The sequence below is a fragment of the Nelumbo lutea genome, chromosome 3 (genome assembly GCF_056320005.1).
Source record: "Nelumbo lutea isolate HS-2025 chromosome 3, American lotus-T2T, whole genome shotgun sequence".
NCBI classification, from domain to species: Eukaryota; Viridiplantae; Streptophyta; class Magnoliopsida; order Proteales; family Nelumbonaceae; genus Nelumbo; species Nelumbo lutea.
This window is the reverse complement of record NC_142686.1, coordinates 55,599,022-55,626,777: the sequence shown is the minus strand read 5'-3', so window position 1 is coordinate 55,626,777 and position 27,756 is coordinate 55,599,022. Positions and strand designations below refer to the sequence as shown.

The following is a 27,756-nucleotide window of genomic DNA, read 5'->3' as shown; positions in this document are numbered from 1 at the left end:
AAGGTTATGTTTAGTATCATTGCGGTTTATTCATGAAATGTTTGAGAATGGTCAATATATAGGAGGTAAATTATGAATTATCATGTCAAACAATGAGAGGGTTGATCAATACGTTGTTGTTATTTGTTTTCTGGTATTCAATTGTTGCTGTTACTTAAAACATCAAATTTGATGTTTCAACTCTAAACTGCAACGATCAGTCCCTTGTACTTTTTTTTGGTTGGAGTGGCTCCCTTGTTAACATGACAATTCATATTTTTTATCAATTTTGTTGATCAACCCCAAAACGTTGCAGGAACAAACTGTAATGGTACCAAAACACAACCTAAATTAATAAAAAAAAATAGTTGAAAAATCGCGATAAATACAAAATACACGGTGGAATAGAGCCGTAGAAGTTAGAATACGAGGAATTTTGAAATTTCGGGAGAAGAAGAGGGCAAACGAGGGAATTTGACCTCACTATGGAAAGAGCTTTGAAACGATAATGGGATACTAGGCAATTGCAGCGTGCTTTAATAGTTCTGGTCCTTCTGGATTTTGATGCTGATATGGATATCAGACCGCCCGGAGGAGCAATCGGAATGTTCTTGTTTCCTTGTAGCTTATGCTTCTCAAGTTTCCCACAATACTTCCCATTCTGATTCAACATCGATCCTCTTAAGCTCCAATTCTGCATTTTTTCCTGTTTCAGAAGAGAGTTCCAGGTACCCATTTTGATTATTTCTACCAAAAAAGTTCGATTATTAGTTTTTTTTTTGGGGGTTTTTGTAGGTAGAAAGATTGGATATTGGTGCTTCTTCTTGTCTGATATGATTCGTTTTCTACTTGAGAATTCGATATGCCGATTTTGCGGTTACGTTCTTCGTGATTTCCAACCCTTACTACTAGTTCCAGTTCGAATTGGGTTCTCTTTCTTTTTTGATGGAGAATCTGGCAGTATGCTCTTGTGCTTCCTCTGTTCTTTTTCTCCTTTTTTTTTTTTTTTTAATTTTTTGGACAAATTCTCTTTTCTTTTTTCGATGATGGATGAAGTGGGGAGGGGTTAGCGTTGATTACTTAATTTTTCATCTTTTTAAAAGTTTGTTTGGTATAAACACTGAGAAATTATTAGATGTGTCTTGTTCAGGATTGATAAATATTGACCCCTTTTCTGGGATTATATATCTCTCCTATAAATATGCATAGCGATTGCATACTTATTTCTGTGGTTCTTGTCCTCTTAAGTTCTATTCTGATGTTCTGGGTGTGCTTGTTATTTTTTTTTATCAAGATGTGATCTTTATAAGGTGATTTTGAATTCTTAAATTTGGGTACACTTGCTTGGTGGAAGAAAAAGGAAGATAATTATTCTCAAGAATATCTTATTACGAATTGCAAAGTAGAGGAAAATTTGGTGGAATTAGATGTTTAAAGGAAGGGGATGTTAATCCCAAATTTGCAGTTGTGCTATTTCTTTGTTTTAAGGTGAAAAATCCTACGTATGTCTCCCGTTGCAAACTAATTTATAGTTTACGAGTTGCAAGTCAGTTCTAGGGTTTATGCAAAATGAGATGGAGAAGTCTTATTGTCATGTGGATTGGCACCCTATTGATTGTAGATGTTCTAGAATTGGTGTTTGAATTTGCATACATAATAGTGCTCAAAACTGGCTGCTGTTGGCTTCTCTTGAAGAACAGAGAACTGAGACTAACCTGAACTTCCAAGTGTTGGGCTTGGGCCAACTGCCTTAGAGCAAGTCCTTTGGTGCATGTGCTCTTTGTATGTGTTATTACTTTCATAAGGTTTAAATTGCTCAAGGAAACAATACCATCAAGGAGAATGTAGACAGGTTGGTTTTAAGCTTACTGCTTAATCCATGTTTGTTTTCAGAAAATAAAAAATCTCTTCCTACCAAGTGAAGAAAAGGGGGGAAAAACTCCAAGTTGCAGTTAGAGCCGAGACTCTGTCTCCTTCCATGATACTTCCTTTAATGTTTGCAATAATATTATGGGATTGTGATATCAGTTTTGATGTCCATATCACCACAAAGGATATCAACATATTCTAGGTTTATCAGAGATACATGTTGTAAATTATTATGGATGTAATGTAACTTTTAGAATTTGTAAAATTAGTTGATATTTAGGTAAATAAGATGTAAATCACTATGAACTATTTGAGAACATGTTGAAAAGGGGTTAAATAGGCAGATATGCTCAGCTATCCCACATGCTTCAAATTGTTGTCATCTTAACTACTATATTATAAGTAAAGATCCAATACATTGTTTCTGATGACCTTGTATATCAGTTTCAAGTTGCAACTAGCTAATACATAGTTTAGTTAGGTGTACTAACAAAAAAACGGGAAGAAATATAAAAGTGGAATTTGGATCTGTATCTGATGTATGACCAGATAAAACTTAAAAGGGCCATCGCTTAGTCTTGGTCGTGGCTATCCAGGGTCTTGGAATGAGTGGACTGGATGTGGACCTAAGCCTCTAATATATATATTTTTTGGCACCAAGTAGCCACTCTCAGACTTAAATCTGTGCTCTCATTCTTGTTAGACTGGGTTTTTACCATTGCACCAAGCTAAAACTCTATGAAGAAAAATAAAAATTTGTTTAGAAAAAAACGTTCAGTTTTGAAAACCTTGGAATGAATTTTGACCTAGATTCACTGCTTGATTCTAAAATCTCAAATTACTGCTCCTTTTCCAAGAGTCCTACTCTTTCTTTTCCACCCTAAAAATTGAGTTGGGGAGAAAAGAGTGCAAAAAGAAGTTTCTCTGCCCCAAAAATTGAACTATTTTTCTTTTTCTTTTTTGTTTTTGGTCAAATGTTGATATTGAACATGAGATGATGACATTCTGCGAAAATAAGTACTTCGTGCACTATTTTGGACATTCCAGACCAACATTTATTATTTTATGAATTATGCATCTAAGTTACTTATTTCTCTATTATGTTGATATCTGTGTACTGACTGACATTAACTGACTTTTTTCAATTATTTATTCCATGGTAGTAAACATCAAGCTTTGATGATATCGACACATCATCCTTGTCCCATGATATATCCTCCGCAAATGTATTAGCAAAACTGGTGTAGAATTATGACTTTTAAGTTGCATATGCCATACTATTATTATCATTATTAATATCTTAACTGTCCATCTATGATTCATTGATTCTCTTCTATCAAATCGAGTACATATAAGAAGCACTCAATATCCTGTTTACTACTATAATTATGATGATACCTAATTTATTTCAGATAACTTATAAGAGATTTTGACCAGATGGACCTTATATTTTGTAGAGCCTTCCTAGGAGATCTTTAAGATAAAAACCAGCTTGATTACCTTTAACCATAAAATAAATGGGTCATTGTTCACAGAATATATCCTTGTTTTCTTGCAATCCAAAAATATTCTATCTTGTTGTTGATTAATTTATTCAGTTGGATTAAGCTTCTTAGGTAAAATAAATATTCAATATATGGATTGCAAACTAAACATTTGAGATCAATAAAAATATTAAATTATTAATAGATCTGTGATTTTAACAGTGGTATTTAAATCATTGTAGCAGTAGTTCAGGGACTTTCAAATGTATGCTGTACTTCATGAATGATTGGCAATTTCCAAGTTCCAACCATCTTGGATTTGGCTGCATCTCATTTCCACGGATCATTTATGTGCCCTTTTTTTGATCAATATCATTTATGTACCCTTCTCTTTTCTTTTTTTTTTCTTTTCCAACTAGTGGGGATCCGTGCAAATCTGAAAGATTTAATACATTTATTTACTATTAATTAATCTTAAATTAATAATCAAAATTTGTTGTTAACTAACTATAAGTATTCAACGTTATTGTTAATATCTAAAATTTTAATAATTTTATTTTTCATTTAATGTTGATTTACAGAAAACAATTATTGTTAATTTAATATGAACAAATATTTTTTAATAAATTTAGTTTTATTAATAATTTGTAGTAATTTTAATAATTTTTATTATTTTTATTATTTTTCAATGAAAATTTGATTAACTTTAAATAAATAAAAATAACGACAAAAGCTATCATTTTTATTAATTTCACTAATAATTAAAAATTATATAGGAATGACAACGGGGTGGGTTCAGGGCGGGGCACCCCATCCCTGTCCCTGCCCCATGGTCAAGACATTCTACCCCATCCCCGCCCTGTCCCCAGTGTCAAGTGGGTTTAGGGCAAGGCAACCACTCCTCAATGTTGAATGAGTTCAGGGGCAAGGCATCCCACTCCTCATCAAGGATGGGGAATCCTCGAATTTCCCCGCCCCGTCCCCAGTAGAGGTGTAAATCGGGTTGTACTGGGCCGGCCCGACATGACCTGCATGTGACCCGCACAAAGTATAAATAAAAAATGGGGTGGGCTACCTGGTCCATGAATAGGTCAAATTGTATATATAAACAATTGTATACTTCAAAAATCATATGAAATAAAAATTCAAACATCTTTTTTCATTTTTTTTAAATGGACCTCCCATAGCTTGGCTTGGTTCGTGGTCTGGCTGGGCCCAAGGCTCGGCCCACGTCACGGTACGGCTTGTGCTGAACCGACCCCCCAAATTAGGGATGGCAATGGGGCGGGTTCGTGGAGGTTTTGTAAATTCCAGACCCTACCCACCTCCCTGAACTCCTCAATCTGTACCTGCCCCAAAACCCGTAGCGGGTTGGATTTTAAGAATCTAAACCCTACTCGCACATGAAAATGCAAAACCCTCTTGGACCCTACCCTCCCCACATTCAAGGGTAGGGCGGGCTGGGTTTAGAACCCGCATATAATTTCCTTTTATTTCTTGTCATACAAAAGTAATAAATAAGAAAAATAACACAAATAACAACAAAATTTCCAATTATTTGATTAAGTCATGTAAAAAACACTAACTATCAGTTGTCCTTCATGTAAAATTTAAAACATTATTAAATTCAAGACCTAGTACATAAAGTTTATATGCTTTCCAACAATATGCAGGTCGAGGAGGGTCAGGTTTAGCCTAATACGTACCCTACCCATACCCGTACGGGTTGTAGAATCTCAAAACCCATCCCTGCCCCAAAACCCATTCTTCAAGCAAAAAAACCTGCCCTGTCGCCACCGTTGGGGAGGGTACCCACCGGGTAGGGTAGAAATTGCCATCCCTAGTTTAAATGTTGCATTCACTTGTCTATATCAAAGTATGAATTGCCATCCCTAATTATTAAAAATACTGTAATTATTTAAATGTAATTAAATGTAAATTTTAAAAATAGTTACTGTTAATTATAAAATAACCATATGTTGATTTTTTAATTATAAAATAATTAATGTTAATTATAAAAAATAATTACTGTTAATTACATATTTTCATATTTTCAGAAACATAGTTACATTGTTTTTGGTTATTTTTTTGAAAATACTATTATTTAATGAATACATTATTTTTAAATAAATACTGTAACTAACAAAATACTGTATTTATTGAAAATACTGTTAATTAATTAAATACTGTAATTAATATTGTTAATTAAGAAATACTGTACTTTGTAAAATAATGTTAATTATTAAAAATTAGAAAAATACTGTAATTATGGAAAATATTGTAATTATTAAATTACTGTTAATTAATAAATACATTATATTGAATAAATACTCTAATTATTATTACTTGTAATTAATAAATACTGTTAATTATTAAAATAAATACGTTATTTTTAATAAGTACTGTAATACTAATACTTCTAATTAGTAAATGCTGTTAATTATTAAAAATACTGTAATTACTAACACTGTTAATTATTGAAATAAATACATTATTTCTAATAAATAATTGAAAAAAATGAAAAAGATGTTTAAATTTTTATTTAATATGATTTTCTATGAATACAATTGTTTATATATACAATTTGACCTATTCGTGGGCCGGGTTCTAAACCCAATCTGCCCTACCCTTGAATATGGGGAGGGTAGGGTCCGGGAGGGTTTTGCATTTTCATGTGCGGGTAGAGTTTGGATTCTTAAAATCCAACCTGTTACGGGTTTTGGGGCAGATACAGATTGAGAAATTCAGGGAGGTGGTTAGGGTCTAGAATTTACAACACCTTCCCTGAACCCACCTCGTTGTCATCCCTAATTTGGGGGGTCGGTTTGGCATGGCCCACAGCCTGAGCCCGCACGGACCCATGCCGTGCTGTGGGCCGAGCCTTGGGCCAGGCCAAGCCACGGATCAGGCCAAGCTATGAGAGGTCCATTTTTTAAAAAAATTGAAAAAGATGTTTACATTTTTATTTCATATGACTCTTGATGTATACAACTGTTTATATATACAATTTGACCTACTCATGGCAGTGTTTTAAAAGCGAAAGGCGCACAAAAAGTGACATGTTCCAAATGCGCCTGAGGCGCAAGGCGCAAGGCGAGGCATACGCCTTTTTAAAAAGGCACACAATAAAAAAAACTAAAAAATAGAAAAAATAGAAACAAACATGTAGAAATTCTAAGAAATCTCTGGAAAATATCAAAAAACAAGGAGAAGTAAAGAAAAAACTGAGAAAAAAAGAATGGGGTGGAGCCCTGTTTTAATATTTTCAAATTAATATTTGCTGATAAAAAAAACAGTGTGTAACAGTGGGGCGGTGCCCCTGTTTTTGTGTAAAACAGTTCCAGAAGAAGAAGCACAATGAAAAAAAAGATTGGGTAGAGCCCCTATTTTTCTATGAAGAAGAAGAAGGAGGAGAAGAAGAAGGAGAAGAAGAAGAAAAGAAGAAGAAGAAGGAGAAGAAGAAGAAAAGAAGAAGAAGAAAAGAAGAAGAAGGGGGCTGGTGGAACCCCTGTTTTCAGTGTAAAAAGTGAAGAAACAAATAAAAAAAAGATTGGGCAGAGCCTCTGTTCCAGAAGATGAAGAAGAAGAAGAAAAAGTACCTGATGCTAAAGGCCTAAAGAGTTGAAGACGCTACAGTTGGTCGTCTGACTGAGAGATGGCTTCTGATAATCAAACTTTGAAGGTGGTTGTTCGACTGAGTTAAAGGCCTGAACTCGTTGATCTAAGAAGAACGTGGGGGCTGAGGGCTCTGAACTTTGCCATTCGAGACTTCGACTGATACTGGGAGTCTAAGAAGATTTTTGTGAAAACCTTGCATGGCAAGTTTTTTTCTCTCGATTGGGTCGTGAATTTTCTTTCAAATTTGCCATACCATATCCCAAAAAACAAGGAGAAGTAAAGAAAAAACTGAAAATAAAAAAAAAGAATGGGGTGGAGCCCTGGTTTACTATTTTCGAATTAATATTTGCTGATAAAAAAAACAGTGTGTAACAGTGGGGCGGTGCCCCTGTTTTAGTGTAAAACAGTTCCAGAAGAAGAAATACAGTGAAAAAAAAGATTGGGCAGAGCCCCTGTTTTTCTATGAACGAGAAGAAGAAGAAAAGAAGAAGAAGAAAAGAAGAAGAAGAAAAGAAGAAGGGGGCCGGTGGAACCCCTGTTTTTAGTGTAAAAAGTGAAGAAACAAATAAAAAAAAAAGATTGGGCAGAGCCCCTGTTCCAGAAGAAGAAGAAGAAGAAGAAGAAGTACCTAATGCTGAAGGCCTAAAGAGTTGAAGAAGCTACAGTTGGTCGTCCGACCGAGAGATGGCCTCTGATAATCAAATTTTGAAGGTGGTTGTTCGACTGAGTTGAAGGCCTGAACTTGATGATCTAAGAAGAACGTGGGGGCTGAGGGCTCTGAACTTTGCCATTCGAGACTTCGACTGATACTGGGAGTCTAAGAAGATTTTTGTGAAAACCTTGCATGGGAAGTTTTTTTCTCTCGATTGGGTCGTGAATTTTCTTTCAAATTTGCCATACCATATCCCAATATTTTGGCACATAAAAGGAAATAAACAATATATATATGATTATAATCATCTATGATTTCGGCAAGAAGAAAGATCTCGATCAAGAGATGAGAGGAGAAGAGAAGAAGAAGGAAGAAGAAAGAAGAAGAAGAGAGGAGAGAAGAAAGAGGCAAAATATTTAGACCAAAAAACATAAACTGGTGATGCCCAGGATTTGTATTTATAAGTTAGGGCGATTACATAAAAATTAAAAGGTTAAAAAGACAAAAATGCCCATGCGGCACATAACTGGGATTACATCACTCCCCCTCAAGTTGGGGTGTAGACATCAATCATCCCCAACTTGTCACAAGGATTGCAGTGCCGCATGGAATTTAATCCTTTAGTAAAGATGTCTGCCAGTTGTTCCTCAGAGCTGATGTAGGGAGGGCAAACTTCTCATTTTTCCAATTTTTCTCTGATAAAGTGTTTGTCAACCTCTATATGTTTAGTTCTATCATGGAGAACAAGGTTGGTTGAAATGTTAATAGCAGCCTTATTGTCACAGTATAATGACATAGGATCACTGAGAAGAAAGTCCAATTCACCCAAGAGATTCTTTATCCATAGAAGTTCTGCCACATCACTGAGAAGAAAGTCCACACCATGAGACATGGCTCTATATTCAGGTTCTGCACTCGATTTGGCCACCACACTTTGTTACTTACTCTTCCAAGTAACAAAGTTTCCCCCAACAAAAGCATAGTAGCCACTAGTAGATTTTCTGTCATCCACAGAACCAGTCCAATCTGCATCAGTGTAAACCTCAACTCTCATATGCCCATGTTTTCCAAACAGGAGTCCTGTCCCAGGAAATTTCTTCAAATATCTAAGAACTCTGTGTGCTGCCTCCAAGTGTGTGGCCTTGGGTGCATGCATAAACTGACTAAGGACTCCCATTGCATACGCAATGTCAGGTCTTGTCATAGATAGGTAGAGAAGTCTACCCACCAATCTTTGATACTGCTTCATATCTGCTATGGGCTCATCACTGCAATCCTCGAGCCTGTGGTTTACATCTATAGGAGTGTCAGCAGGTTTTGCTCCAAGCATCCCTGTATCTTTCAGGAGATCAAGAACATATTTCCTTTGGGAGATGAAGATACCCTGATTAGAGCGGGCCACTTCAATTCCAAGGAAATAACGTAAAGGCCCCAAATCCTTCACTTCAAATTGGGTGGCCAAGAATCTCTTCAATCTTTGTATCTCTGAGTTCCAATCACTGGTGATAATAATGTCATCAACATGCACAATTAAACCTGCCATTCTTCCTTGCTCTCTCATCACAAAGAATGTGTGATCAGACTGGCACTGCTTAAAACCCATATGTTGAACTGCATTGTGGAACCTATTGAACCAGGCCCTTGGAGACGGTTTCAAACTATATAAAGATTTCTTCAGTCTACATACTTTCTACTCATCTCCTTTAACACGAAAACTTGGAGGTTGGATCATATACACTTCTTCTAAGTCACCATTCAAAAAAGCATTTTTAATGTCCAACTGATGAAGTTCCCAATCTAGATTTGCTGCTAAAGAAAAGAGGACTTGAATAGAATTCATTTTTTCTATAGGTGCAAAGGTTTCCGCATAATCAACTCTATACACCTGTGAAAAACCTTTTGCTACTAGTCGGGCCTTGTACCTCTCCACTGTGCCATCTGCCTTATGTTTAATAGAGAATACCCATTTGCACCCCACAGGTTCCTTTCCTTCAAGAAGATTTACCAGCTCCCACGTGCCATTTTTGTGAAGGGCATTGATCTCCTCCTTCATTGCATCTGTCAATTCAGGAGTAAGTAAAGCTTCTACAACACTCTTAGGAAGGGGAACACTGTCAATAGCAGAGAAGAAAGCACGAAAAGAGGGTGAAACATGCTCATAGGATAAGGAAAGGGCCATCGGGTGGTGTGTGGTGCATGATCTGACACCTTTCCTCTTAGCAATAGGAAGATCTAGATCACAATTAGAAGTATCAATATCAATGGGCTCAGGGATGTCAACTGGAACAATAGTACTTGGATGCGGTGATTGATTTAACCCCTGAGAGTTTGATGGCATAGGTTGCACAACTTCAGGATGCTCTGTGTCTATTGAACTTCGTTGATCACGGCCTTGACTTTTGTACCGCTGTTTACGAAAGACCCGAAATGGAGGGGGGTCAGGAGGAGAAGGCAACAAAACCTATCTCTGTTTCTCCTCACTTGGACTCTCCCCCTGAGGAGAAGCAAGAATGAAAGGCACATCTTCAAAGAAAGAAACATCCATAGATACAAAGTACTTTTTGGAAATAGGGTCAAAGCAACGATAACCTTTTTGGGAAAGGGGATAGCCAAGGAATACACAAACAATGGCTTTGGGATCTAACTTACTATGGGTAGGTGATAGATCATGGACAAAACACTTACACACAAAGACACGCAAAGGGATAGGAAATAATGGAGTTGTAGGGAAGATGAGTTGATGAGGGGACTTGTACTCCAAGAGACAAGATGGCATCCAATTGATAAGAGAAGCCGCAGTCATAACAACATCCACCCATAACCTTTTTGGAACATTCATGTGTATCAACAACCCTCGAACAACCTCTAAGAGATGGCAATTCTTTCTCTTTGCAACCCCATTCTGTTGAGGGGTTCGAGCACAAGAACTACGATGAATAGAACCACAAGTTTCAAAAAATTCTATGAGGTCACCATGAAAGTACTCTTTGGCATTGTCTGATTGGAAAGTTCGAATCTCCGTTTGGAATTGTGTGTATACCATATGTTGGAAGGCTTTCACAAGTTTAGGAACTTTGTCTCGAGAGTGCATAGGGTACACCCACGTATATTGAGAGAAGTCATCAATGAAAGATATGAAGTATTTGTAGCCATGCTCTGTTGGAATATTTACAAGTCCCCAAACATCAGAATACACAATGGAAATGGAAACATCTGATTTTTTATTACATAAAGAAAATGAAGTTCTACAATGCTTGCTTTGTTGACACACTTGACACTGAAAATCATTAATAGACATAGACTTAAACAATTCTAGAAACAAATACTTCAAGGACTCAAAAGACAGATGAACCAAACAATTGTGCCACAAAGTAATGTAACTTTTATTTGACTGACTCAAAGACTTTGAGGCTGCAAGACCAACTCTATTCTCCAGCACATAGAGGCCATTCACCATGTTCCCTTTACCAATCGTCCTCCCGGAGGCCAAATCCTAAAAGACATAGGAAAAAAGGTTACTGAGCAGTTCAAAGAGTGTGTAATGCTGCTAATAGATAGTAAATTAATAGGCAGTTTTGGAACATATAAAACATCTGATAGGGGTAAGCCAAATGGCAAAGATATAGATCATCGACCAACTATGGAGGAGAAGGATCCATCAGCTAGCCTCACTTTATCTTTGCCAGAAAGAAGGGTGTATGATTGGAAAAAGGTCGACTTACCCGTCATGCGATTGGAAGCACCGGAATCAATAACCCATGGGGATTCAGAGGTTTCGGTAGACACATGGAATGCAGAAGCTAAGTTACTTGAGGAAGAGGCAAAAGAGGTTGAAGGAGTGGGTCCAGAATCAGTTTGTGTGAGGGCCCTACCATATTGCTCCAAATGGTCACGAAAGACAGTGATAATGTTTTCCTTAAGATCGGACCTGGGGGGGCAATCTTGAGATTTCATAGTAGTTCCTCCACTCTGCAACTCATGAGAGGCCAAGTTAGCCGAGGTGAACCTTTTCTTATTTGGTTTCTTGTTCTGTTCTTGTGCTGATTTCTTATTTAGTTCTTGTGCCTACTTCGGCTTGCCATGCAATTCCCAACATGTCTCCCGTGTGTGTCGGGATTTCTGACAATGAGAGCACCACAGTTTATCCTTATCATCAACCCTTTTCTGACCATCTCCCTTTCTTGCTGAGTTGATATTACCTCTTGCGGCTAAGGCAATGGTCTCCCCCTCGGGAGAATTCATGGAAGATTTCCTACTTTCCTCGGATTGAACCAACGCATACACCTCTTGGACAGAGGGAAGATCCTTGCTGCCCAAAATTTGAACTTGAATGGGTTCATATATGGGATTAAGTCCCAACAAAAAAGCAAACACCCGCTGCTGTGACACTAACTGTTTGTAGGCTTTGGCATCCTTTTCACTCTCCCAGTCAATATTCTGATAGTAATCTAACTCTTTCCAGATAGATGCGAGGGCAGAATAGTAGGTGGATGAGCTTCTTTCCCCTTGTTTATACGTTGCAGGCTCGGCTTGCAATTGATAGATTCTAGCATAGTGCCTCTGTTTGGAGTAAGTTGACCTTTCTTGTTCCCATATTTCCTTGGCTGTTTTAGCCCACATAAAGTTCTGCTTCACTGATGGTAGCATGGTAGTCAAGAGCCATGACATAATCATGCAGTTTTCCTGGTCCCATTTATCATATTCAGCCATACCAGTCCTAGGTTCCTTCACTTTTCCATTGATATACCCTGCTTTACCCCGGGCTGTGATGTACAGTCGCATCTCCTTAGACCATATCAAATAATTTCTGCCATCTAAGGGAGTAATGGTCATTGGAAAGCTCATGGAGTCAATACTGTTGTTCATTCCTCCTTGGTTAAAAGAGGCTCCAGAGATTGCTGAATCTTCAGAATTCATGACTGACGCTCACTAAGACAACAACAGTCCCTTCACTTCAGTCAATACACACAAATGGGCTACACAGCCCTTACTTTAAGTTTTCTGACAGTTAGAACACAATCACAGCCCTTGCTGCAACACACTCACTGATCTAACAGGCCTCTCCAAGGCTAATATAAGCCACAAGCATCAATACTCTGCTGCTGTACTAGCCATCTGAACAAGTTCACAGGTGTAACAGACTTCTCCAAGGCTAATATAAGCCACAAGCATCAGTACACGGTTGCTGTAACAGTCAACCAAACCAGATCACTCATGACCTACAACTAATTCCACAAGTTCACAGGTTTCTGGATCATCTGACCCACAAAGAAAAGGTTAAACCTCCCTTATACCATTCGGTCAAGGCAACCCTCAACCTGTTCTTGGTACCAGCACCAAGAACCAAAGAAAAAGGTTTAAAAAAACCTGTCCAAGTTCAGTTCATGTGGTTTCTGGATTTTCCAGTCCAAGAATAATAAAAGAGAATAGGAAAAAAGGAGCCGCCAACCTCTTGGAAGGACTCAACCAGTCATCAAGAATTTTCTGCAATCACTTCAGTTGATTTCTGCCCAGAACAGGAGAGGGAGATCCAACCGATGAGTTCTCAGGTCCAGAACAATCTTCTGCAATCACTTCCGTTGAGTTTCTGCCCAGAATTGGAGAGGGGGATTCAGCCGATGAGTTCTCAGGTCCAGAGCTGACTTCGTTTCTTCAATTCTCAGTCAAGCGAACACAGAGGATGTCATCGACCAAAAAAAAAATTTACAGAGCACCAACCTGCTTTGGTACCATGATTTCGGCAAGAAGAAAGATCTCGATCAAGAGATGAGAGGAAGAGAAGAGAAGAAGGAAGAAAGAAGAAGAGAGGAGAGAAGAAAGAAGCGAAATATTTAGACCAAAAAACCTAAACTGGCGGTGCCCAGGTTTTGTATTTATAAGTTAGGGCAACATAAAAAATAAAAGGTTAAAAAGACAAAAATGCCCCTGCGGCACATAATTGAGATTACATCAATCTATAAAAGTAAATTAAAAAAAAAAACAAAGGGCAACTTAAAATAGGCGCTTGCCTGGACTGCCTGGCACCTGGCCTGAGGCGCACGCCTTAGGCGCAGAGGCGAGCGCCTTCCTAAAGTTTGGCTGCCTTGACCCATGTGAGGTGCCTACTTTGGAAAACGCGCCTTGTGCCTCAGGTGTGCCTTTTAAAACACTGATTCATGGGCTGGGTAGCCCACCCCGTTGAGAAGTTCAGGGAGGTGGGTAGAGTCTAGAATTTACGAAACCCTCCCCGAACCCGCCCCATTGTCATCCCTAATTTGGGGGGTCGGTTCGGCATGGCCCATGGCCTGAGCCCGCATAGGCATGTGCCCTGCCGTGGGCTGAGCCTTGGGCTAGGCCAATCTATGAGAGGTCCATTTTTAAAATAAATTGAAAAAGATGTTTAAATTTTTATTTCATATGATTTTTGGTGTATACAATTGTTTATATATACAATTTGACCTATTCATTGGCCAGGTAGCCTGACGGCTCGACCCGACCTGACTTGTTATTTTTTTGGGCTTGGACAAAATTTCAAGCCCGTGGGCTCAAATTCGGGCGTTCTCATATAAGCCCGGCTCGGGCCCGATCCAATACTACTACATATATAAAAAAGTACTTACATTATATTATATATATATATATATATATATATATATACTTCTTACATTATTAATAAATATCAATTTACTATTCAGAACTATAAATTAGTTTAATAATTTATTAAATTATTACTAAATTAATATAATATTAGTTTATAAAAGTATACTAAAAATAAGACATTTTGTGTACAACTCTAATAGTGTGCAACTTTATTAATCTAATCAAGATAAGCAATGATTACTGTTTTATATTTTTAAAGCAAAAGAAAATAAGAAAAAATGCAGAAAATGGAGAAAATAGATAAATAGCTTCTCTCAAAGGACAGACATGCTGACATGGACCGTCCAATTTTATTATATATATAGATTTTTATAGTGGGTTGGACCAGGCCCTTTTCTAGAACATGGGTTATGGTTGTGTGTTTAACCTTTCTTTTTTTAAAATTGTGGGCCTGTTTGGCTAGTCTTTTCAGAAGATCTTTTGGGCTTTTCAAGGACTGCTAGACCAAAAAACAGTCATTTTCCTTTTGGCAACAAAAGACAGGAAGCTGGAAAGACCTGTGTCCCAGAAAGCTCACAGAAGCCTGGAACAGCCAAAAATCAGAAAGCTTCAAACTAAGCTTCCCATTTTTCCGTGCCTAAAATATTTTGTTTAACAGCCCAGTAGACCATGGTAGACCAGGATACTTACCAAACGGTCTTGATCTTTGAAGACAAGACCCCAAAAGCTCAGTACGTCTTTTGGCCATTTGGGCTGTTGGAATATCTTCCTGAAAAGACTTTTTTTTTTTTTTTTTATCAATTATCTTCCTAAAAAGACTTGCCAAATGACACCTTTGTCTACTTCCATACTTTTGCTAAATCCTTGTCCATTGAAACAGCAGATTATTTCTTACTAAGCTCAGGATATTTAGTTTGTATTCGTTTACATTTATCAGTTTCCACTTTCCACATGCCTTCTGCATATTTTTGTTATCCTTTTAGTTAATTAGATTTTCCATTGTAGCCCCACCAATAATCAATTTGACAGGAATCTTTTTTATTGTCAACAGAAAAGATTTTATTGAAAATGAAGATCAAATGCCTCAACATTAAAAAAAGAAGATTGAAAACCTTCCATTTCTGAGCTTTGGGACAAAAGACATAAACTACAATAGCAAAGAGATGACTTAATTCAGCCTATGTATACAAATTTTATTATAATCAAACTATTGAACAATATTACAAGTCCCTCCCTGAAGCTGGTGAACCCCAAATTAACTTCCCTCTAGTCGCTCCTTAGCAAGGTTGTCTGTGAACTATTAACAGATCTTGGAACCCACTTCAATGAGCAGTTCATATTGGGCTATCTATTAGAGCTGAAAATCTGGCTCTAGTTTATTGAAATACAAAAATTTCATTTATTAAAATATAGATGATGTCCAAAAGGATGAGAAATACACAAATTAACATTAGTTCCTATTAAATCCTCGCAGTGCCTATAAAAGTTTGTCCTGCCCATTTCCTTGAACTCATGAAGTAGCTCAGTCCATTATGAACGAACTGATATCCTTTCAAACCCCGTGAGCTGGTCTTGATGCATTATTAAAGATCCTTCCATTCATTTCCTTGGACAAACCCTACAAGATGGCTAAAGGGTTTATTCTTCGAAGCACCTGGGCCTTTGCTTTAAATTGCCTAGCTGTTTACTTAAGATTACTACATCATATGACCTGATGCCAGATCTTCCAATTGTTGTCAAAGTCACAGAGAACAAAACCCCTCCTGCTTAGCCAGCTTATTGAGGGAAAAGCTGATGATCATCCTTTTCTGCCACCTTTTACAATATACATTTGTTAGCTAACTTTTATTCCTGTCCTTGAGCAAGCATTATCTATTTCTCCATTCTGAACACAATGGTTCAGGATTTATGTTCATATAGTTTTGGAAGAAAGGGTTTTATCCCATCTTCCAACCTGATATAATCCTCCACATTTATTTGGGCAGTGGAAAACAAGCTTATGATGATAGACATATTATTCATGTAAGAAATATTTATATTAGAGCATTTGATATAGATACTTTCAGTATTCACATATAAGTCTCTATTTATTTTGCTTCAAAATCATATTTAACTCACTATTATACTAATGGACTTGCATTCCTCATATAAGTAGCATTCTTTGTGGGAATTCTTAATATTATCATGTGTATGACCGTTTCATATGTTGTTAAAAGTATGTTTCAATTATTTTATTTTTCTTCTGAGACAAATGTGTTCATTGTAGGTATTCTTTCTTACTGATAGGCTCTTTCAGTGCGTTCTTTTTATAGATGCCAGAATTGATGACAGCAGTGTAGCATGGGGCTTGATAATTTGTGACAAAGCTGCACATAGGGACTTTACATTCAGTGAGTATTCAGTATTGTTAGAGTAAATGGGGAATGCCAAACTAATAATAGGTGGATGAATATATGATGTAAGTCGGTAGCTCAGTAAGTTGGTAGCATCAGGAGCCATGTCTTCATCTCTACCAGTTCTTCCAACTCCTCTAGAAGAGAAGTATCCCAAATTGCCAGATTCACAAGAAGTTTCCTTGGGAAGGGAAATAATGACAAATCCTGTGGTTCCTCAAGTGCCTCCATTGGTCTCTAACAGTGAAGTGGTTGGTCACATATTTTCATCAGCTTCAGGATTCTCCACAGATCTCCAATTCTCTTCAGTTGCTCGTGAAGGGCATTCTAAAAATGCTCCATTTATTTCTCAGTCATTAAGTAGTGGAGTAGCTTTGCCATTGACGCATTCTTCTCATTCAGGTCTATATCAATCTAGGGCATTGAATCATTACCCCAAAGAAAACAGCAATATATCCTGGACTGCAGATCAACTGCAGGGTTTTCTTGATTTTCCTGAAAATGTTCTTACCCAGAGCAGTCAAATGGAAAGTGGCAATGGTGGTGTCATGCCATCTGAGGATCGTACAAAACGAAATGATTGGCAGGAGTGGGCAGACCAGTTAATCACAGATGATGATCCTTTGGCTTCTAATTGGAATGAACTTCTTCTTGACACCAATGTTGCAGATACTGAAAAAAAGGTTGGTTTCTTTTATTGGCTCAAATGTATTGAAATTTCTTGGTAAATTTGCTAAATCTTTTTTTTTTTTCTTTTACATTTTAGTCCCATTTACTGAAAGGGGAAACATTATTTGGGGAGCTTACGCCTTCCTTTATTCTATTTTGTTTTGTCTAGGCAGCATACCAGGTTCCCAAACCACCTCCAAATTTCACAGTGCACCAACCCCAAATTCACCAGCAGCTTCCTGATCCTTCTGGTCAACTATGCTCTGTTGCCAGCCCCTGTTCTTCGGTCAATGGTGCTCCAACTAAGACACGTATGCGTTGGACACCAGAGCTTCATGAGCGCTTTGTAGAAGCTGTCAATCAACTTGGTGGAAGTGAAAGTGTGTAACTATTTGGGCCATATTTCTTGATCTAATTTTAGCCAGAGGAACCATGGAGTTTCTTCACTTATTCGTTTCTTATGCATGACATGCAGGAGCTACTCCAAAGGGTGTGCTCAAACTCATGAAAGTTGAAGGATTGACCATATACCATGTAAAAAGCCACCTGCAGGTCTGTATATTATGCCCCAATCTCCCCAAAAAAGATTGTTTCCTTTTAGGCCCCGTTCGTTTACCGGTAAATAAGAGGGGGAAAGTTGGGCAATGGGCATCTTTTTCCCATTGACCAACTTTACAATGTTCTTTTTACATTTAGTAATGGGCCCCATGGTAAAATCAGCTCTGCTTCCCCAGGTAAAACTTACCCATCTCCCAGGTGGGGGTAACTTTCCCACATGGGGGAAAATTTTATAAAACATAATGGGACAACTTTGCCCATTTTAATATTTTAGCTTTTTATGGGTAAAAATGTCATCCTGTTATTTACCTGGGAATCCTAGGAATGAAAAAAAAAACATGGGTAGTTGAATTTACCCAGGAACATTTATCTGGGTAAGGTAAGTTACAAAGTTGTAAAGGAATGAGGCTTTAATTGCACTTTTATTCCCCTTTCTTTTCTCTATTTTTTCCTTCTCTTGACTTGAGCTTTCTGCATGCTGATAAAGAAACAAAACTTAAGCTTTGTGCTTCCTGAATTACAGAAATACAGAACGGCAAGGTATAGACCAGACTCATCAGAAGGTAATAACAGTTGACTTGCAGTCACTTTTCTTATTCATAATTCCATATCTTTTGTTTAAATTCATCTGTTTTGCCCTATTTTCTTTAAACACTTCATTTCTGATTATGCACCTAAATATTTGCATGTATCTATATCGATGCATGTATGGGTTTTGTCTCTTTGTCCATGAATTAGATTCAAGTAGGGTTTCAAGTATTGTTGCTTGTTTGTGTGTGTGTATGCATATATGGTTGGCACAATGCTGTTGTTCTTGTTATTAATTAATTATAAATGTTCATATTTATCAAAAAAAATTAATTATAAATGTTGCTTAGATGTTCAGCTGTTAGGACAAAGGAGCTTTAAATTGATGCTTCATCAATAAAATCATACTTCATTGTTGCTGATAAAAAAGTCCCAATGCTCAAAACAACATATGAGGATGGGACTACTCATGAACCAGACTTTAATTTACATTTTGTAAATTGTATTACTGCTAGTAACTTGCTTTCTTCATCAAAGAATCTTAGGACCATTATCCTTTTTTTTTTGTTGATTGCTGAAATACTCTACTTGCTAATGAACTTGTAGGCTTTCTCATTCTTTGGTTGTCAGACCTTTTCTCTTTTTTTCTTCTTGGTAACCATGCAAAGATAAATATATATATATATATATATATATATATATATATACATGTGCATCGCATAGAGTATCACTACACTAGGGACAAAAAAGAAAAATGAAATAATGTGATACTTTGTTTTTCTAAAAGATTTTTTTTTTCTATTACATACAATATCTGAGAAAAATTCGTATTGATTGGTACTTTTATATCCTCATTTGAATCTATATCTATAGCACTCACTGTCTATCATAGAAATTGAATTACTTGTCGTTGCTAAGAAAAGAAATTTTAATTCATATCTTCGTCTCTTTTCGCCATACTACATGCTACATTTTAGAAAAAAGAAAAAAAGTTTAAGAACCCCTTACCTAATATAAATAGAATAATAAAATAAAACACACACACACAGAATATTCTAACGTTTTTCTATTAATTGATCAAATTCTAGACGAGAGCACACCTAATTAAATTTTTTAAAATTGAACAAGACTAATAATGAATCTATTAAATGATACAGAAATTAAATTTAATAAAAGCCTTTCAGATCAATGATTTTATTTATAAGAGAATAGATACTAGTACAAATCTTCAACCGTGCTCTCATAGGACAAAGCTTGATCATTGGGTTTCAGACTTCATTTTTGGCTTTGATGAATTGCTTGCTTTTCTGAATTAATTTGGAGTTTCTATTGACATATCAACCTTTTATTCTTAGCTTGCTCATGTTTATTTCTTTACTGGAGATGGTATAATGAAAGAATGACATATATGGAATTAATTCTTAAATTCCCTCCCTTTTCTTTATGCAGGATCAACGGAGAAAAAAAAGACTGCTATTGAAGAGATATCATCTTTAGACCTGAAAACGTAAGTAAACTGCATATTTATTTCTTTATGTGGGTTGTTTTTTGTAATTGTCTTGATGTAGCATTATGTACATTTTGATGTGGTGTCTAAGGGCCAAGGTTCCACTACCTCCTTTATTCATCCATCTTATTACCACCTACCAGTCCTACCTGCCATTTAGGGGTGTAATTGAGCTGAGCCAAGCCGAACTTTGGCATGCCTTGGCTTGGTTTGACTAAAACAGTACTATGTCCGAGTTCAGCATGTCTTGGCTTGGTTTGAATAAAATAGTACTATGTCCGAGTTCAAATTTGAGTTAGATTTGAACTCTATTTTCTGGTTTGAGCTTGATTCAATTAAATATTTGATGAGTTTGAGTTCAGTTTGAGAGCCTAAAAAACTAATATATTTTTATATTTTATAAATATAAAATGAATGTGGCAAAAATGTGAATGCTATGATGGATGAGTGGAAAAACTAGAAAGGATAGGATTAGGAATGAAGTTATTTGTAAGAACCTAGGAGTAAGCTCCAATAGGTGAAAAAATGAGAGAGTAGACTAAGGGTTTGGGCATGTGTATAAAAGACCACCAACTGCGCTAGTTAGAAGAAGTGATTTGTTACACATTGAAGGGGCTAGAAGAGCTCAGGGTAGACAAAAAAGGACATGGGTAGTAGTAAGAAATGATTTAAGCACTAATAATTTAACAGTGGATATGGCTTTAAATAGGACAGATTGGTGAAACGGGATTCATGTAGCCAACCCCATATAGTTGGGATAAGCATGGATGATGATGATGATAAATAAATATTATATTATAATATATCTTTTTACTATTCTATACATGTGTGTGTGTATTAGCCAGGCAGAGTCGAACTTTTTATTGGTCCAATTTGAATTGAGCCTAATTGTACTCAAGCTGGAACTGTTCGATTAAAGTGATTCGATTGCACCCCTACTCCACCTCCAAGGATCGGTAGCCAATAGATTGTGCAAGCTTTAGTCCCTATTGTAAGGAAAGAATTTCTGTCCTGATTGTAAGTTCCCATTACCAACAGGCTATGAGTGGATCAGAGCATAAGGTTTCCAAAAGCATCAGCCATCCAAGAAGGGCCAGGATTGCCTATTTAGCAAGCATGAAAGTTTATCTAATCTAACGTCCTGCCAAAGTTCAACTGATGTCACCCCATGGGTTTAGGATGATTTGAGCATTCCAATTTCTCACTGTCATCCGTGGTTAACATCCTGAATTCCTGCTCTGTCTATAAAAAGTGGATCACCCTGATTGTTATTAGATCAATCAGCTCTTCCAATTGATGCCAATTATATGAGGGTTCTATCATCTTTTCTCTTTCCATAATCTATACTGCCTATAACACAGCTGCTCTCATAATATCCTAATCATCCTTCCCCTTCTAGTGCTTGGGAGAACACTGGCAAGAAGAAGCCATTTGCATCTTCTGGTGCTTTCTCCAATGTCATCCCATAGCCTTTGTTCATTACGTTTTTGTCTCAACCATCAATTCAATATCAAAACATGAATGGTTGCAGGTGATGTAGTATGTGAGTAGGGGTGGATGAAAGATCAAATTAGAGTAGGGTAGATTAGATAGAGATGATTATGGGATCATGTGTTAAAGCTACCAAAGAACATTTTATGGAGGAGGAGATAAGCTCTGATCTCTATTGGTAAGGGGGCGCTTACTTGGTATAATGGTAAAACCTTGTGTTGGCATGCATGAGAACGCAGGTTTAGGTAGCCACTTTGTGTGAAAACATGCAAAAGGTTAGGACCGTACCTAGTGTCTCCCCCCCCAAAAGAACTTTTTTCTAGAAGGAAGAAAGACAGTTTATTTATGTTTTTTTTTTTCTTCTCTTCTACTTGTTTTCCTGCACAAAACCAGAGGATATCAGCCCTGGTTTCTGTCAGTTTCTTCAGACCCTAGCAGTTTCAACTTTCAACACTTTAGAACTCAGTCCCTTCTTCCTTAAAACAAGTAGTTTAAGGACTGCTTCAGTGGACTGTGCAGCAGGGCTACTCATCAAGCCTGCTTTTTTTTTTATTTTTTATTTTTATGGGAAATGGTAACTTTCATTAACAATAATGGATAAAGATTACAACTTCCACCATCCAAGGGCCAGATGAGGTACCCTTTGATAAAAATGCCTCAAAAATAGGCCAAAACAACTCCTGCCTTCGACTCTTCCTTAGCTAAAGCATGAGCCGTACCATTTACTGATCTTCTTGCCCAAATAAACCTCACCCCAATTTCGCTTGCTAAGCCCGAGATTTCTCTTAGCTGTTGTCTGACAAGCCAGGTGCCCAAGCTTCTAGATTGCAACCAGCCTATTACCAGTTTGGAGACTCCCTCCACTTCTAACTGCTGCAGTCCCCATTGCTTTTCCAATCTGAGACCTTGGAGTAAAGTGAGAACTTCTGCCCTTAAGGAGTCTCCCACTCCTACAGGGCCTGAATACATGGCCAGCACACTACCCCCCACTCATCAACCCTGCTTGTTACACCTTAAAACTTAAAACAATAGGTACATCTTGGTAGCTGCATTACCAACCCAGTGGTTGGACCATTCAACCTATGATCCAGTGACCAAAATGGTTTTGCATTCAGTTGAAGTCTGACATTATGCTTTCTTTCCTTCATGATGTTAAAGATATGTTTTGCATCCAGTGGTTGGACCATTCAACCTATGACCCAGTGACCAAAATGGTTTTGCATCCAGTTGAAGTCTGACATTATGCTTTCTTTCTTTCATGATGTTAAAGATATGTTTTAATTTCAGTTAATTGTCAATTAGCTTGCTAAATTCTTCTAAATGACAGGGGTATTGATATCACTGAAGCATTGCGCCTACAAATGGAAGTTCAGAAGCAATTGCATGAACAACTTGAGGTAAAAACTTATGATTGAGACACATTACAATGAAGGTTTGATATGTTTCCTCCTCCAGATATGATTGGACAATTTAATTAGCCAAGGTTAATCTCATCCGTGCATTTCAGATCTCTGTCTAGATACCATTCAGCCCTAAACCCTTTTGCTTCTTTCTTAGAGAAACTTTAACTTCAATTTCCTGAATTCTACAGTATGCTTCTTATCATCAATCAAAATGGTTTCTAGGCTGCTTGGTTCTTAGAAATGTTACTTAATTAAACTTTTCTTAAATACATGTGAAGTATCTCTTTTTTTATTGGTAAGCAGTAACTTTAAACTTTATTTGATTAAATATCTTTATAACATGTAGTATTTATTATTTTAAGCTTTATTTTGATATAAAAAAAGCTTTAAAGTATCATCTAAAGTTATTTACTTTTTTATTTTTTCCTAATCTAGTGAGTTGAACGGATGAACTGGATGGCCATACTATTTGATCTGTGACCCATTGACAAAAGCAGTTCTGTCTTTGGTCCAATTCTGACAACACCACTTATTAAGGTTTCCTACTGTTCTCTTTAATGTTCTGTTTCTATCCATTGAAACCTTTGGACTGTGAAGAAAATAAACTACTTAAAATTCAATAAGGTGCAAGTGAGTTCTTGAGGTTATTAAAAGATTGGCTTCCAATTGAGGATCTGTTCTCTAATCCTTTCCCCTTAGTTGTTATTACCATGAATTTCTAATGTCAAATTAACTGCTGAGGCTGATTAGGAAAAATGAATGGTTATTTGTTACATTATCACCATTGTTCACATTGAAGGGTTTATGCTTGCATGATGGGTTTCGATGGGCATGTCATATGAACTATATAAATTCATGTAGCCAACCTCATATAGTTGGGATAAGGCTTAGATGATGGTGATTATATCTTATAAACTATAAATTCTTTTGGGGTTCCAGCTGCGGAAAATGCATCATCTATATCCCTTTCAGTTTCTGACTTCAGACTTTTTCACTTGTGATCTGTAGCCTATGGGAGATCCAATTGTATAGTTGTTGCTTTGGCGTTGATCTATTTGCAATGACCTAGCAACTCCATTGTTATCTGTCCCTGTGCTAGTTTGAAGCACCAATATCTGTCATGAAAGTAATTTAAGTTTTCTAGCTCCAAATTGTCTGGCTTAGCAGTTGCAAGGACCTACCCTCTCCCATTCTTTCCTTGGGATTTGACAATTATGGTTTCTTTTTTCTGCTTATGTTATCCCAAAAAACAAAACAACTGTAAAATCCTTTGATAACTTTGTGATCCCAAAAAACAAAATAACTATTGAAAATGCATCTCAGCTTTAAGTTCCCCTATTTACCCTTGTATTATTTACTCTGTTGCACCCAGTATGTAGGTGATTTGTTCATACCTTGGTATAGTTGGACACACCATGAAGACTTGCATCCAACTTTGTTAGGGGACATTGGATATATTGTCATACAACAATAGTTCTTGGTATATTATTCATCAAAAAAATAGTTCTCAGTATATTCTTATCTCCTTGGTTCCCATCTCAGATTCAGAGAAATCTACAATTGCGAATAGAAGAACAAGGGAGGTATCTTCAGATGATGTTCGAGAAACAGTACAAAGCGAATAATGACGAGTTCAAGGGCTCGTCTTCCAACCCACAAGAACCCTCTACTGCATTATCGGATACAATGCAGCAGCAATCCTCTACTCAAAACAGAGTGGATGCCCTAAAGGTTTGTGCTGAAACAGGAAATGACAGCATTGATACCAGTGCTATAGCAGAAGCAAGCTACAGGAAACTGGGTGTGAAGCAAAAAGCGCCTGAAACCCACAGTTGCAAGGATCTAGAACCAGATGGCATTGATGATATAACTATTCCATCTGCTATTCCATCCACAAAGCGTGCAAGAGCAGATGATACAACTATTCCATCTACTAAACCAACATCGGACAGACAAACCAATACTGCTGATATTCCAGATCCTAAAGATACAGTAGGCATGAGTATTGAGGATCTGAGTAATGATTAATAAGTGAAAAGTACTTTGTTGACTGCTACAAGGAGTTTTGGACACCATACCACTTTGCCTCTCCTTTTGGGATTGGACAATGGTATACACTCTTGATGGTCAATAAAAGTTGTATTTTTTTTTTTTTTCTGAATTTTGTGTAATACGCTTGTCAACTTGTTTGTGCCCCCTTTCTGGCGGCGCAAAGGTATGCCAAACAAAGGGAGCTACTGTGTAAGGGACTTCTATTAACTCTTAAGAGCCAAAACCTTGGTTATATGTAGAAAAAACTTGCTAACACAATCTGCAATACTACAAAGTTGTTCCATTTTTCATGTTTCTGTGCATCCATTTTGTTTCCAAACTAACAAGATTTGAAGTACATTGAGAATGAAATGACATTTTAGGAGTTTGGCAAAAGGTTCTAATGCTGACTGCCAACTTGAAATAACACTTAATTCATGAGGGGGGGGGGGGTGAATTTCACATAAACCTCAATATGTGAAGTTCATGTTTCATCAAATCTCAAATCTGTATGTTCAATGAAGAGTTTTATAGGGATCATTGGAACAACCTATCCATGTTCTATGTTTGAGTTTAGAAATTCTAAGCAATTTGTCTTCTTTTGGGGGGTAAATTACTTTATACTTCCCCTAGGGTTTTGGTCAAATGCTAAGACCTCTACTCAAGTTTACCAACAAGCATCTCATTTAGGGTCAAGTTATTTATTCTCAGTGTGATCTGCTGTGGTAAGTGCTGTGCGCATGTTATGAACAAGACACTTCGGTTGCACATTGGTAACATCTCCTCATTAATGACAATATACAAGTATCAGAGAGACCTCCTGATGATGTGTAGCTATAGTGTCATCGATGGTTTTTGAACTGCCGTTGACCTGGACAGTTGGGCCGTTCAGCCCAGTAACCGTCCAAGCATCCGGTTACATTTTACTCAAAATCTGGTTTTTGGCAAAAAACCGTCAAAAAAGTCAAAGACCTGTTGACTCGGGTGGTTGAATTGTCGACCCATTGACCCGTTCAATAGTTTTTGGTTGTTTTTTATTTTTAATTATTTTTTTATTTTTTGGTTAGAACAGGCCACCCATTCAAACCGAACAATCGGACTCTTTACCCAGAAACTAGTAGCCAGAATGGTTCCATTTCCAGGTCGTTTTTTAAAACTATGGTGTCATGTTCATGGAGTGCGCAATGTTAGTGCGCAACAGATCTGAAATCATTTATTCTACCCTCCACTGATATGATGTCAGTTTCAGTGACTGAAAGTGTTCATAAAAGGACTAAAACTTTGGTAACATGCCCATATGACTTGTCATGTGACCTTACTTTGTTGTTGGTTTGTGTCCCAAGTCAAAGGTAGAAGAAAGATGAATAGTGAAAAAAAGAGCCTAGTACATGGGCACTTTCATAATTTTACTTGTCACTATAACTTTTTTAACGGAATTGGACTTTCAGGCCTATATGGAATTTCAGGCCTTAAAGTGTGACTAACCCCAAAATATAGAGTACCTATATGCAATTTACCCTAAAACTTTTTAAGAGTTTGTTTTAATATTGTTGATGATTTTTTGTAGGTTTATGAGTTAATTTTATTGATTATTTGTGTAGGTAGTGGGGACCATAACACACTTGTTGGGATTTTTTGGAGTCTTTTAGAGAGCCTTTTTTAAGTTCTTTATTGAGATTGTGTTCAGCCGCCATATAAGGGCATACTTGTTATTATACCTATTTTTTACCTTTAAGTATTAATAATAATGAGAGAGGGCATACTTGTTATTGTACCTATTCTACAATTTTTTTTTTTTAATTTTATTTCTATAGATTTCTACTTGGTATCAGAGTAGGTTTTGAGCCTTTTCTGTACTCCAATCATGTAGCCATAGATCATTGGATTGCATGATGAGTTAGAGGATTGATTGAAGACCTAAAAGTGCCCAATTTTTGGATTTTTTGGTGGATCTAGAACCCCTTATGAAAGATTTAGGGTTGATCACCAAAATCAGGAAGAACTGGAGAAGGGGGAAGAATCTCGATTGCAATAGGACTTTTCAATTTTGATATGGGAAGGGGAGATCTAGATTTCTTAAATTTCTTGGTGAAGTTTTAAGGGGTAGTTCAAGTTCTAATGATTTATGAGGTCTTGGAGGGAGCGACAACATTTTCTCTTCTTCCTACTTGCTCTTATAGAGATTGGAATCTTGGTGGGAGGAGGTTTATGAGTGCTAAAAGGGGGATTGCGACATCTGAAGGTGATAAATTTATTTTTTCTCACCTATGATTGCTTTTCTAATATATTCTAAGATTTATGAAGGGTTTGAGCACTGAGCAGAGCTCAACTAGTGACATGGGATTGGGTATAGTAGTCTTTGAAGAATCTTTTGGACCTGGGATCATTACCACACTTAAGTTAGATGGTATAAACTATTTAGTGTGGGCACAATCAACCAAGATGGCTATTGGAGTTCATGGGAAATTGGGATACCTTACTGGGGAATAGAAGAAACCTGATACAAATTCCTCCCGATGGGTATAGGAAAATTACATGGTGATGAATTGGCTGTATAATTCAATGTTGCCATATATTGGAAATAATTTTTCGTAGGAAAATACAACAAATGAGAGTTAGGATGGAGTGACTAAGACCTATTCCCAAAAATAGATTGTAGCTGCAACCTATTAGTTGAGGAATTAGGTGATTAATACAAAACAGGGAGATAAGCCTCTTGCTATGTATTTCTCCATAGGGGGAGTACGAAGGATGCAATAACCTATTAAAAGTTGGTAGAGAAGAATAGGGTATTTGAATTCTTGGATGGACTAAACCCTAAATTTGATATTGCTAGGCAACACATCCTTTCCAAAGAGAGTGTGACCCTTTCTCAATCTTATGCCTTCGTGTCTAGAGAGGAGAGTAGGATGAATGTCATGTTGAGATAGCCTAGAGGTGACTAGTCGGTTATGATTAGTACAATCAAACCTAAGCCAAATGGAGACAGGGGAGT

The 27,756-nt window shown here is 37.0% G+C and overlaps 1 protein-coding gene across 4 annotated transcripts; it reads left to right on the top strand.

Annotated features, from left to right (window-relative positions):
- Nucleotides 1-25,072, top strand: LOC148865084 (protein PHOSPHATE STARVATION RESPONSE 1-like). Of its 4 annotated transcripts, none has more exons than XM_088977441.1 (8): nt 1-707; nt 16,494-17,257; nt 17,413-17,623; nt 17,719-17,795; nt 18,325-18,364; nt 19,779-19,836; nt 22,655-22,724; nt 24,273-25,072. In XM_088977441.1, exons 2-8 carry the CDS (start codon nt 16,679-16,681, stop codon nt 24,756-24,758), a joined length of 1,521 nt encoding a protein of 506 aa, XP_088833567.1. In that variant the 5' UTR covers nt 1-707; nt 16,494-16,678; the 3' UTR covers nt 24,759-25,072. The 4 variants fall into 4 exon arrangements, with proteins under 4 accessions (XP_088833567.1, XP_088833571.1, XP_088833570.1 ...); XM_088977445.1 differs by having other exon boundaries at nt 88-707; nt 16,468-17,257; XM_088977444.1 differs by having other exon boundaries at nt 449-707; nt 16,478-17,257.
- Nucleotides 25,073-27,756: the final 2,684 nt, after the last annotated feature.